General features: G+C 35.5%; 1 protein-coding gene across 1 annotated transcript in view; it reads right to left on the bottom strand.

Annotated features, from left to right (window-relative positions):
* SLC5A12 (solute carrier family 5 member 12) overlaps positions 1-14,234 on the bottom strand; it is a 50,830-nt gene that overhangs the window by 28,882 nt on the left and 7,714 nt on the right. The window contains exons 2-6 of the mRNA XM_005578363.5: positions 12,501-12,566; positions 11,177-11,228; positions 9,156-9,223; positions 3,668-3,822; positions 3,406-3,546 (exon numbers count right to left, since the gene is read on the bottom strand). Of these exons, the coding sequence (XP_005578420.3) occupies positions 3,406-3,546; positions 3,668-3,822; positions 9,156-9,223; positions 11,177-11,228; positions 12,501-12,566 (482 nt within the window). The remainder of the gene's footprint in view (positions 1-3,405; positions 3,547-3,667; positions 3,823-9,155; positions 9,224-11,176; positions 11,229-12,500; positions 12,567-14,234) is intronic.

The raw sequence follows: 14,234 nt of genomic DNA, 5'->3' as shown, positions 1-14,234 counted from the left end.
TTACTTTTTATTATAGGATTATGAGGATTTAATGAGTTACACTCTGTAAAAATATGTGGAAGTTATATAGCCATCCAGAGGACAGTCATATATTATCCAAAACAATCTTACAAGTTTATCGGTCAACTACGCAAAATGAGAAACCAGTGGCAATAGAACATTAAAGTCGTTGTATTTTTAATCTGTTTACCATTTGAAATGGACGTTGGTTCTATACAGGGTTAATTCTTCTGTTTGTAAAATAGGCTTTTTCACTGATCCATTCAGAAAGCATTTACTGGGCAACTGTCTGTACCAGGCCCTGTTCTAGGTACTGTGGCTATAGCAAGAAGCAATGCAAAACCCAACCTCGTGGAGATTACATTTTGGGATTAGAAGCAGGTAATGAACACTGAAAATAAATAAATAAATACATACATACATAAATAAGATAAGATAATTTTAGATCTGATAGAGATAAGGGGAAAATAAACTAAGGAAATAGAAATGGAAAAGCAACTGTGTGTAGATGTGCTCATCGTAATTGGGAGATGGGACGTGATACCCTGCATCAACTCCTACCCTCACAGCACCATTTGCTACCAGAAGACCTGAAAGATAAACAAGGGTTTAGAAACACAAACAGTTAACTTCCAGGAAGCACATGTAACTGTCTTGGTAAGTGATACTATTTCTAGGTGCAAGGAAGATTTGGCTTTAGATTAAGTTGTCTTTGGTGAATAATCACATTTCTGGTCATGAAACCAAATGTATGTATATGAGCCACTCCTGATTCTAACCCATGCCCACCTTCAGTGTGAACTTTATGGATCTATTTCTACCTACCTATATTGCAGGATTAATTTTCCTCAAGTACTAGAGATTTTTTGAAGCCCCATGGAATGTCTTAATGACATTAGGCTCTCAGATAATGGAACAAAAGCAAAACATCTCATCGGCATCTGCAGAGCCTCCTAGGTGACAGTCAGTCAGCAGCTGGCTCTGAGTGGCTTCCAGATGCCCCTGAGTGCCCTCAAGGCTCCAACTACGTGACAGATGGGAGCCCTCACCATTTCCCCACCACAGCAATCTCCCCTGCAGCTCTGTGCACTGCAACTGTACCGAACATCTGAACTGATTTCTCTCTCCTGAATTTTATGAACCCTGTCACCTTAGATTCTCTCAGGGATCCCTTTTCTAAAGCGAATTTTTATGTTTCGTCTTTCAATATTCTCACAAAATCACTATCACAGTCCTAATCCCTTCGTGGGAGTCAGCATGAGTGGAACCAGGAATGGCAGTCCTGAATGTTAAAAAATGATGTACATTTGTTAGGAAATTGTGTACATTTCTTTCTTCATGAGTATGCCTCCTTTTCTGCCAGCTTTCTTACTCACTAAATACTAGTAAAACAAATTCCAATTTCCAGGTAACTATAGAAATGGGATTGTATTTATTTTTCTTGAATTAAACTACTTTACTAAATGAGGTTTCTAAGATTTATATACAGAAATATGTGTGTGTGTACACATATTGATTGATTACAGCTATATAATTGTATTACTTGGTCTATCTTGTTGGAAATGTCCTAGTTAGATAATGATAAGTTCATTGATGGCTTCTGATTAGTTAGCCTTAATTTTCATTTACATATATATATATGAGTGTGTACACACACACACTCACATATATATGCCCATCCATACATGTGTGTGTCCCTGTGTAATACATACACACAAGTATGACCTTCTCAAGGCATTACTTTGTTTACTAAGCGATAAACATTTAATAAGCACAAAGCATTGTTCTTGGTCTTGTGGGGAAAAATGATTAAAAAGACACATTTCCTAACTTTCAGGTATTAACATAGAGAAATTAGGCATATTCGCAAAAGAAAATAATATAAACTCATAATAGTTTTAAAAACTAGATATAACAAAGAATTATTATTTATTTTACCAAAGGATTCTTCTCTTTACAGGTATAGCCAACTATAATTTATTTTAGAGCAGAATTTTAAATGAATTTTTCAGATTAAGTCACATGTATTTTCAATAACACAGCTATTTGATAAAGAGATGACCACATGTGTGGAGGATTTGTTACAATATTATTTATTGTAATAAGATTTGAATTTGTTACCAGTGAATTGATGGAACACCAGATAATGCTTTTATTTCCTTATTCTGAGAGCTGTGAAATATTACATTACAGTTCTCCTTTTGGAATTCAGCTTACAAAATGGTTGAATCATTTCCAGGCAATTTTATATTTTATTTAGTGAACATAAGAAACTGTGCATTGAAAGCATTTTAAAATCACTTGGGGAAATATTCATAGTGACTATTTTTCTAAGAAAAGTTTAGTGTATCCTGGTTAGGCTGGGGAGGTTGAAACCTTGGGAAGCAGCACTGAAGATGAAGAATCATTTTGGATGCAGTTTTGGCTTATTTCTGCCAGTTTTGTGAAAGTGTATATAACTTTGGTCTCTATTTTGGAGCATGGATAGCTTGCGGGGCTTGGAAAACACTTGATGCTTGTGCCTCTGCTTGTATCCTTCAGAGAAAGCAGACCAGGAAACAGTCAGAGCAGCTGAAGTTCCACTGTGGCTTGCTACATTACCCTTTGTTTTCTTATTTTTTAAAGCTCTCCTTGGAAACTTTAAGAGTACAAACATCTGTTAAGTGAGCTTAACCTTTGCAAATATAAATGAAGCTTAACTTGGGCTTTTTCTGGTAAATGCCTATATCAAACAAAAAAAAAGAAACTTAATGCTAACCACTCAGAAACCACCAACTAACTTACAGATATCTAACTAAGAAATTTCCAGTCGGATAGACCAAGTAAGACAACTGTACAGATGTAACCAATAAAATATTTCCTTTGCTTTATTTCCATGTTTAACCTATAATTTTTCCCCTTGTGCTCCCTCAATGGAGGCCTTGAGCTACTTCTATTTGATAACTGTCTAATTCATAAATCACTGTTCACTTAAATAAACTCTTTAAAAATTTAATTGTGCCTCAGTTTACCTTTTAACCCATGAAAAGAAAAATAATAGTTGAAGAGACCACATGCTAAATCAAGTGAGGAAGAAATGTGAGCTATTTACCTTTGCATTGCCACCCACAGTACCTAATTTAATCTAGTAATTTCTCAATAAATGGAGGCAGCAAATAATTGTGAGAAAAGACAAATCAACTTCAGTTCATACCTCTTCTCGGCCACTTCCTGCTGAGATGACAGTAGTAACGCTTGGCTCAAAAAGTTGGAAGAGTTAAGTGAGTCTCTCTGCCTCTCTCTTACACACACATACACACACACACACACACACACACACCCCCCCCCAAGAGGAAGTATTAATATATAATAAGTACCAAATAAGGTAAGATAAAACATTAAAATTTGTCTTTACTGAGAACTTACAGCTTAGCATGCTTTTCTGTTTTGCAAGAGATGCATCGCTGAATAGTTGATTGATTGACCCCATAGATTCCGAGCCATGTAAAAGTTCCTCCCACTGTGATAGTCCAAAAAGTGTGTCGCCTGAGAGGATCTACATCAAAGCTATGAGACAGACAGAAATGAGTGAACAAAGATATTCATTTGATGCCCAAGATATTATTTTAGGTGACAAGGTCATATAGCTAAATCTTTGTAAAGTATGAAAAAAGTGCATTGGACATACTCAAATATATGTAGTCGAGATCCATTTGTTGATTGCTCTAATACATTGTGGAATCCCCCAGCATGAGTTGATCCTTGAATGAGAACCGTTAAGAAGCCCACAAACATGACAACCATCTGAAATGCATCTGTCCACACCACTGCTTTTAATCCTCCCTGAAATAGAGAGAATGTTTGAGTCCTTGAAAACAAACCCTGTAACTCTTCTGACTCTGCAAAGCCTCTCTGCTAATACATGCATGCATTCTTTTGTTTATTCAGCATCAGCCACTGAGCATCTTTTATGTGCCCAGTACTGTGTTAAGCATGAGAATAAAATGAAAAGTGAGACAGACCCCTTCTTTAACTTTATAAAGTTTATAATCTAATGGGAGAAGCAGATGTTAGACAACAAGATAGTGATTTACTTAAAAATGTGGAAAGTGCAACTAAGAAAGACAGGTTACTATAGGAGCATAAAACAGGGAGCCCTGACCTGGTATTGAGGAAATGATGTTCAAGCTAATTTCTGAAGAATGAGTAGGAATTTACCAACTACAGAGGACAAAGAGAAGAGGGAACCAGCATGTGTGAAGAAGCACAGCTCCCTGAGGAAATACAAGAAAACTGGAAGATGTTGGTCAAAGGTGTGAAACACCCAAAGAGGAATTTGCTCTTTGGGTGAATTTGCTAGAGGCCTGGCCACACAGACTTTGATGAGGACACTTAAATGATTTCTCAGGAGCATAAGAAAGCATTAACAAGAGTTATATGATGAGAGATTTTGTTTCACAGCAGTTTCATTGGTGATTGTGTGGAGAATCAACTGCAGGAAAAGAAAAGGAGTTGAGAGACCATCTCAGTTTATTTCAGTAGTCCATGCCCGATATGATTGGCAGATGGAGGTAAGGTAGAGATGAAAAGAAGTGGATGGGCTTAAAAGCTATTTTGGAGGTAAAATCAACATAACTCATGATTCATTGAATACAGGTGATAAAGAAGTAAAGGAATGAAGACTAACCAATAGGGTCTGGCTTGCACAACTAGAGAAACTGTAAAATTAGTCACAGGGAATATATTTTGGGAAACTGAGATGGTAGAATATCAAACAAAGAACTAGGAAGGAATGGTATATTCCAGACATTCATGGAGGAATGAGTTTTAAGAGCTACAGAATGGTCAAATGGTGAGGTAAGCAGAACAGAGGTCCAGGAGGATTAATCTAATAGCAAAATCTAGGATACAATGATTAGGTAAGGGGTTAGAGCAGTAGTTATGAAATCCATCCCAGCTCCCCTTGAGAGTCACTTGAGGAATGCAAAAGGAAAAATAAATAATTAAATAACATTTAAGCCCTATCCCCAGGGGTTGTGAATTAATTAAGGTCTGGATTGGGGTCTGGTCCTCAGTGTCTTTTGAAAGCTCCCTCATTGACTCTAATGTAGAATTACAGTTGGGAACCTTTGGGCAAGAAGAAGGAAGGAAAAAGAGAGGGTGTTGTAGTATTGCAGGTATAGAAGCCCTTAGGACCATGATCTATGTGGGATGAGCAAGTGGGGAAAGATGAAATAAAGTGATGTATCAGTAAGTGCTTGGGAAATGAATGAGCTCTGTGAAAATGAAATGACGTGGTATTTTTAACATTGAAAAACAGAATTATCATCTCTGGTTACTCCTCCAGAGTGTCAGGCACTTTAGTGAAAAGATGACAGGCTTCATCTTCATCTTGAGATGAAAGAAGACATTGGGGTTGCCCCATCACTTCTTTTGTAATTAAAATTGAAATTCAGTTTTAAAAATAGACATTAAAGTACCTGCCAAAGGCATTGTATTTATGTATTTTGTTCACACATGGTTTGAGAAATAATAAATTTCTTACCTCTTACCTCCTAGGTAGCACTAGCTTAATTTTCTTAAATCCATTAAGCCTTCCAAACCCAAATCTCAACATAAGATTTTAGTGCTATGAAGACAAAATGGCAAAGGCCTCTGTTTTCAGAGGATACTTGGCATTGGTTGTGCAGAAATCTGCATAAACTTGGCATAAGGCAAGAGAACAAACCACTTTATCAGATATTAATCAAAAGGCACATTATAGACACCATGAAGACTTGTCTGACTTCTTCATACAGCAAGAGTCCTCACCTCCTTTCACACACACACACACACACACACACACTTATCTTCTTTAATACTGATGGTACCTTGTGTGTCACCTACATATTTAATCAAACTGCCTTGTTTGGGGCCTAATGTTTGCCCTACTAAACTACAGAACCCTGGATGGCAACAAACACTTTCTCTTTCACTGTTACTTTAAATATTTTATACATCCACAGGCTTAGCACAGTAAAGAGACTGCAATATGAGCAAAGGTGAAGCCTCTAATTTGACAACAGAGAAGAACAGAGGTGTGGTACAGAGATTATATGGGTAGATTGGATTCACAGAATGAAAGATTTTTAACACCAGGCTAAGGAGCTTATAATTTATCTTGTGAACAATAGGAAGTAAGGAAAGAATTAGATCAGTAAAGTGGCACGAAGAAATGAATATTTTAAGAAGATTAATCTGACAGAGGTATGTGGGGTGTGGGAGCAAGAAGAGACTGGAAGCATAAAACCAGTTAGAAGGTAGTAAATTTAGTTCATTTTAGTTTATTGTGATTATAAAAATATCTGGATGTGTTTCTGATGTCATGCTTTTTCGTTTCTATGTGTCCTACTTTGGCTATGCTTGTTTTCCTCTTTTTTCTCTTGCTTTGATGAATTGAAGGTTGCTTTTTCAAACTCCATTTTTCTTAACTTTGACTATTTTATGTAAATGGGTTCCCTTGAAATTTTGCCATGCATTTTAAATGTAGAGTTAATATTTAAGCAATGCCGTAATCCCCAGAAATTCAAGGATGATAAAACATTTAGGTCTGAGCACTCCCTTCCTGATTTACATGCTATTGTTATATAGTTTGGGGGTAATTCTTTTTTCTTAATTTCAAAGTGGCATATAATTATAATTATGAACATAATTATTGATATGTTTTATATTTTAAATTGTACAATAATATAAAACATTTAATACTATATAAATTTTAAAATAATGATTATCATTTAGTACCAAAAATAGTTTAACTAGACTCATTAAATGTTTACTATTTTATTTTCTTATCAATTCTTCTGTTTAAAACTGTCATATTTTAATGTTTTCCCTTTCTTCCGCAGTATCTCCTCTAGATTTTTCTTTAGGGAAGATCTGTAAGGGCTAAATTCTCTTTGGTTGTTGACACTCAACTTCTGAAAGACAGTTTTGTCAAAAACACAATTATGACTGGGTCTGGAATAGTTTTTCCTCAATGCTTTGAATATATTATTCCACTGCTTCTGGTTTCCATTGTTGTTGCTAAGTGTCGCTCTTTAAGTATCTCTTTCTCTTTCTTCTGGCTCTTTTTCAGGTCCTCCATTTGTATTTGCTGTTCTACAGTTTCACTAATGTATCTAGACATAAACTTATTCTTTTGCTTTCTGCTTTAAGGTTACACTTTCTAAATCTATATGTACTTATATTTTATCATATCTGAACAATTACAAGCCATAATTTTTTGAAACACTACTTCACCTCCTCTGAGACTTTGTACGCTCCTCTGAGACTCCAATTGGACATGAATTTTGTCCACCATATGTCTCCATTTCTATTTCACATTTTTCATCTTCTTGTCTCTCTGTTATTCTTTAGGTTATTTCTTTGGATAGAATTTGGATAGAGTTTCCATCATACTGATTGTTTCTTCAAATATATTTGCTCTTTATAATAATAATTATATTGTGTAGTCAGTCATTCCTGATGCTTATTCATCTTTGAAATTACATTCTTTATTTATTTAAGCTGTTTATGCATATCTATTCTTTTATTCAATATCTTTTAATACCAAAGTATTTTGTTCTTGAGAGGCTAAATCTTTATTGCTTTGCTGATCCTCACTCACAGTAAATTTCTATTTCGTATTTTTTATGATATTTTGTTAAAGTTATCGTTAGATCTTTATCTGTGTGTAAATATCTTATAGTCTTAAGTTGGATTATTCCTCCAGAGAGGATTTGCACTTTTTCCTCGAAAAATTTGAAGTACATCACTGAAGTAAAACCATGTCAGCTCCCCTCAAGGATTCTAGCTTAATGTTATAGTCCCAAGCTCAGTTTCCCTAAATTTTCACTGACCCAAATTTCAGTACCTTAATGGTAGTAGTACTGTTATCACCACCTGCCTTCAAGTCAGCCTCATGCATCCTGTCTACCCACAACACTCCTTCCAAATATCAGTCCTGATAATTAATATGTTTTAAATTGTTTTGTATTATTTTGTTACTTTGTTTTGGGGGAAGAACACTTACTTAGGGAGCTATGATAGCTTTTTCAAGACAAGCAATGCATTAAAAATTGTTATATCCAGCATCTAGCTGTCCTTCTCTGGACAGGTACCTCAGAGCAACTAATCTATTACATGAGATTAGAGGTAAGAGAAGCAAGATCCTATTTTTTTAGCATAGCTGGGAAGAGTTGAGTGTCTGGAATAGAATTATGGTAATGAGAATGAAATTTTTAAAAATGAAGACAAAACTAAGTGCAAATAAATAATGGAATTTACAAGTATGAAAAAGAGAGATCAGGATGTTATATAATCGGAATAGATGTTACAAAGAGTAGGTGATATGCACATAACACCAAAATACATGAATTATCTGCTATATGAAAATATATTATTTTTTTATTTTTATCTATAGTGAAGGAAAGAGAATTCAACTGTCTGGGAACCACTGCCACATGCTTAACTGGTTAATTATAGGTCGTACATGGTAAAATGACTCCGAAGAATAAAGATTACAGTTACAGGGAATGGGCAAACAATAGGTCCTCAATGAATGTTGAACTAGACTATATATAATTGTATTAATTACATAAACATGCTGCCAATACGACTCAGGCTCCTTAATTAAAAACAGAGCATGTGTAAAGCCAAATGGTAAGTGTAATCCAGGCTTATCCAGAAATACAAGACAAAAACAAGCTGCGAAATTCTCAAGTTTATAAAAAAGCAGCCATCATTGCTCACTTGTATGTACATTTTGTTATTTCTCAACCAGTAGACAGTGAAGTATAAAGTGTAAAGTATAAGTGTCATCTGTGGTTTATGAGGGCCATGAATGAGTAAACTATTTTCTCAGAAGTAGCATAGGTTCACCTATTCTCTAATCAAGAAGACTTTTTCATTAGATTTTTTTCTTCTTAGGCATGATTTTCTTGAATGAGTGCAGAGATTAAATTCTCTTAAAGGTTGATAATGAAAAGAATTTTAAACAACAGCACCTTCCTCAGGAAACTGTGACAGATAAGCCGACATACTTCTGCTTAATTTTGGAATAACAAATTCCGCTATAATTAGATGTCTGTTGCTGGAGATGTGCCCTTACCCCATATTAGGAGGTAGTGTTAAATACTTCTTCACAGCTAGATACATACCAGAGTACAGTAGAATGTGCAAACAATTCCTGTTGCAAACACAGAGCCCCAGAGGTCAAACCCAGTCACTAGGAAAGAAGAAAAATATATTAAAATAAGTTTCCTTGAAAAATTTAAAGAGCAAATTTTATGAGGAAAAAGACACAATATTTTTATCAGTGTTCTTTGTAGGCAAAAATAAAATCAAATTAGAGTTTTCCCTCATTAAATTTTCTCACCTTTGAGAAAGATTATTTTTGTTATATTTTTATACTTCTAGCTAGTCCATACATTTTACGTAATGTTAAGTCAAATTTTTCCTCCTAAGATTTTGTAGATTCCAATCTTTGATCCAAATGTTTTGCTTTTGAGTTTCTGTTTTTCTCAACAAAGTTAGTTTGAGTACTCTGAAATCACCCAAACATCATCCATGAGCAGGGATATAAAAGGAAATAATGGCTTTAGAGGTTCCACTAGGAAGACTGTTGGGCAGAAAGTCAGTAGACTTGAATTTTTATTCAAACAACCCACTTCTCTTCTCTGACCATCATGAGAAACATGAACAAAAATTGAGTTTTAATGGATCTTTGACTTTTTTTTTCTAGGAAAACAATCCTTTTATTGAACGTACCTAGCATATATAGGTACACATCTGCCGTGGCGGTTTGCTGCACCCATAAACCCATCATCTACATTAGGTAATTCTCCTAATGCTATCCCTCCCCTAGCCCCCTACCCCTCAACAGGCCTCCAGTGTGTGATGTTCCCCTCCCTGTGTCCATGTGTTCTCCTTGTTCAACTCCCACTTAGGAGTGAGAACATGTGGTGTTTGTTTTTCTGTCCTTGTGATAGTTTGCTGAGAATGATGGTTTCCAGCTTCATCGATGTCCCTGCAGAGGACATGAACTCATCCTTTTTTATGGCTGCATAGTATCCATGGGGTATATGTGCCACATTTTCTTTATCCAGTCTATCATTGATGGGCATTTGGGTTGGTTCCAAGTCTTTACTATTGTGAATACTGCTGCAATAAACATATGTATGCATGTGTCCTTATAATAAAATGATTATAATCCTTTGGGTGTATACCCAGTAATGGGATGCTGGGTCAAATGATATTTCTGGTTCTAGATCCTTGAGGAATCGCCACACTGTCTTCCATAATGGTTGAACTAATTTACACTCCCACCAACAATGTAAAAGCATTCCTATTTCTCTACATCCTCTCCCACATCTGTTGTTTCCCGACTTTTTAATGATCGCCATTCTAATTGGCATGAGATGGTATCTCATTGTGTTTTTGATTTGCATTTCTCTAACTACCAGTGATCTTTGACTTTTAACAATCCATGCTTTTTTATTCCTGTTGCTTCTAAGAATACATATCATAAAATCAGATTACAAGTCCAAAGCACAAAACTCAGAGGAATATCAAGATAAAAAGGACTTTCTTGTCAGCTCTTATCTAACCCTCACTGACTCTGAGGTTAATATTTCTCAATATAAGCACATAGCCCAATTAAATGGAATATTGAGGACTTTCAATATGGCAGGCGTCATTGTGAAGTTTACTTTGACTTTTATTTCTTTCCTTTTTGTTTATAGGATTCTATTATTTTGAAAGAACAAACTATATATTTTAGTGTAACTATTACAAGCAAGCTTTACTCTTATACTGAGATTATCTACTTCATGAGATCACTGAAGTCCATATATTATAGATGACCATACTTAGCAACATATACAATACCAAAACTTCCACAATTCCAATGATTTAAAAACCAAAACCAAATCCCAAACAAGCAAAAGCAATCAAAATTGGTGTCTAGAAGTATATGAGTCAAAACCAAGTAATTAATTGTTTGCATTATTTTCAAAGTTTAATCAATATTTAGAGCTTTATGTCATGACTCCTAATAGTAATTCAGAATCCCCTAACCAGAAGAATATCTCCCCAACAAAGTATTTTATTTATAATTCTCCAAGGTTAGAATTCAGGCATAAAAATGGTAAAATGTGCCAAGGGAATGTTGATAACTTACCTTGATTGAGTGCCAGGGCAGGAGCATACACCACCACTCCTGTGTAGAGAATCTGGTAGAGAAACAAGAATCAGGTTGGCAGTGCGAAAGTGACATAGAAAGGAAAACTGCCTGGAAAGTTCTTTATTGATGTTAGAGTTGTATTCTCTTCAACTTGTTCACCAAACATTGCATTCCCGTCCACTCTAATTTTGAAGTTGCTCACCACTATCAGTAGTTTGTAGAGGGGATGTAATCATTAGATGGAGGAAGAGAGTTGGGTTTTCAAAATTGCTACTAATTTTGAGATACTATGGTTATATTTTGTATATCTCTAAGGGATATAAAAATAGACTTACTTAAGTTTTGATTCATCTTCCTTCTACCCATTTTCCTGATACACGCATCACAATGTACTCTCTACTGACATCATGAGAAGCTTTACTAAGGAACAGAAGCATATTTTAGCAGTTTACTGAAATACGGAATTTAGAGGTGAGATAAAAAGAATCTGTGAGGGAAAAAAAAGTACTGTGCTGGGAAGACTAACAACATGGGTGATCTCCATAATGAATATATCTTCTAATTCCCAGAAGTGCAACCACCACCCTGCTGGAAATAGGTCCAGTTTCTCCAGTTTCTATTTGGAATTTCACCATGCAGAGATTCATGTTAGGGGTTTAAAAGGCAAATATCTATGGGCAGGTAAATGAGCATGGTTTTCCTCCTATTTTCTTGCCTAAATTCTTCAGTCAGTGAGTGGGAGTTTCGATTAAAAAGAGGGAAGAAGCTTATCTTCTAGCAGAAAGCACTTGGTGAGTAGTAGGAAGTGTACCAATGCTGTGCCATGGGCAAATTTGGAGCAGCATGAAGACATCCCAAAGCTGGGAGGGTGTGAAAGGAGTTCATAAGAGAGAAGAGAGGCAAGTAGGAGTATTCGCTGGGAATATTGTCTTAAAATGACTTTCAGTAAAATAGGTATTTCTGCTTCAACTCAGTTAATGGTTAAAAACAAACAAGAAAAAAAGAAAGAAAGAAAAACCCTATTTACCAGACCATTTCATATCTAACTTAGAGCAACTGGTACAGGTTAAACAGCAGTGAAATACATGTTAAGAAAATGTGGGTGGTTTATACACACACACACAGATGGCTTTTTTTCCCTTTGTGGCATACAATATACATTTGCTTATTTTTAGTACAGATTAAAAGTGCTATCTTTGGAAGAAAGTAGTGTCTTCTGAGTATTAAATGTCCTTTAGCTAAGTTTATTGCCCCCAAAATAAACAAACCTGTATCTAGTAACCTCATAGTTTCCACATCTGCAGCAGCCATGACCCCTTACCGTCTGTACAATGTAGATGACTGTGGCAGCATAGCGAACTGGTTTGTTGAATCGTAGTTGTAAGTACTAAAGGAAACAGAAAGACATGCAGAGTCAGTGAGGTTTAGATAAGAGCTGCTAAGAAAGTCCTTTTTATCTTGGTATATCGTCTGTTGTGCTTTGTACTTTAATTTGATTTTATGATATGTATCCTTAGAAGCAACAGGAATGAAAAAGCATGGATTGTTAAAAGTCAAAGATCTATTGAAATTCAATTTTTGTTCATGTTTCTCATGATGGTCAGAGAAGAGAAGTGGGTTGTTTGAATAAAAATTCAACTCTATTGACTTTCTGCCCAAAAGTCTTCCTAGCAGACCCACTGAAGCCATTGTTTCCTTTTATATCCCTGCTGCCCCAAATTTAGTTCAATCTTTTATTTTCTCTTTTCTGGATTGCTGTTGTAGCACCCCAATTGATCTCCCTAATACCAATCTTTGCCCACTCATCCTATCAACCACATATCTCCCATATCAATTCTTTTAAAGCAGAGCTCTGATCCTGTTGCTCTTTTTCTCAAATTCTTCAATGATTCTCTATCATTGACAAAACAAAGTTCATATCCCAGGCTTGATATTCCAAACCTTCCATTGTCGGACCCACACCCTCCCTTTCTTAAATCATATCACTAACCTTCACATAATTTATTCTCCACATGCAATTATTGTTTATCATTCAGCTAACATGTTTTGTGCTTTTTCAGACCTTTCCTTTGTTTAGGCAGAACTCTCAATATAAGAGCCACTCTCCCCAAATTTCACAAAGTCTTAGTCATCTGTCAATAGACGGAAGGAAAAGTAAATACGTTCTTTTAGATATAGAATTATGCAGTTGAAATAGTCCTTTCTTCTTTCACAGGTGAGAAACTCAAGGCTTAGATCATAGATGAAAGCATTAGCCCAATTGCTATTCCTGGCCCTGATCATACTTCATCCTCTGAGCTCATATGGCACTAATACTAAGACTTTTTTGTGGTTATCAGTTGCTATCTTGTATTTTGGTGTTGAACTTGATTATCTCACTGTATTAGTTTATTATTAATACTGTATAAATTAATTGGCACCAATTTGTTGTTTTGAAACAACAGAAATTTATTACCTCTCGGTACTGAAAACCAAAAGTTAAAAATCAATTTCACTGGGTCAAAATCAAAGTGTGAGCAGGAGGCTCCTACACGAGGCTCTAAGGAAAACTCAGCTTCCTGCCTTCCTGCTGTTAGTGGCTGCTGGCAGTCCTTAGCTTCTGGTTACCATCACTCCAATTTCTGCCTTTATAGTTATATTGCCTTTTCTTTTGCCTGTCAAATTTCCCGCTACCTCCCTCATATAAGGATATATGTGATTGTATTTATATATAGCCTCTCTGGATAACCCAAGACAACTTTCTCACCTCAAAATCCTTTAATCACATTTGCAGTAATCCCTTTGAAACAAAAAAAACATTTAAGTAATATTCACAGCTTTCAGAGATTACACCTGGATATATATTGGGGAAGGTATGCTGTTTTCAGCCTACCACATTTACTATCCCTGATATATACAAGTACTGTTCTCTTTTATTCATTTTTATCTTTTTCATTTACATATTCATTCATTCAATGAATATTTGTTACCTGCTTTACATATTGCATTCTGACACAAAATGATAAGTAAATATGATATAGTCCATACCATAGAGGATCTTACAGATTAGATGAAG

Source organism: Macaca fascicularis, chromosome 14 (assembly GCF_037993035.2).
Source record: "Macaca fascicularis isolate 582-1 chromosome 14, T2T-MFA8v1.1".
Lineage (NCBI taxonomy): Eukaryota > Metazoa > Chordata > Mammalia > Primates > Cercopithecidae > Macaca > Macaca fascicularis.
This window is presented reverse-complemented; position numbering and strand designations above follow the sequence as displayed.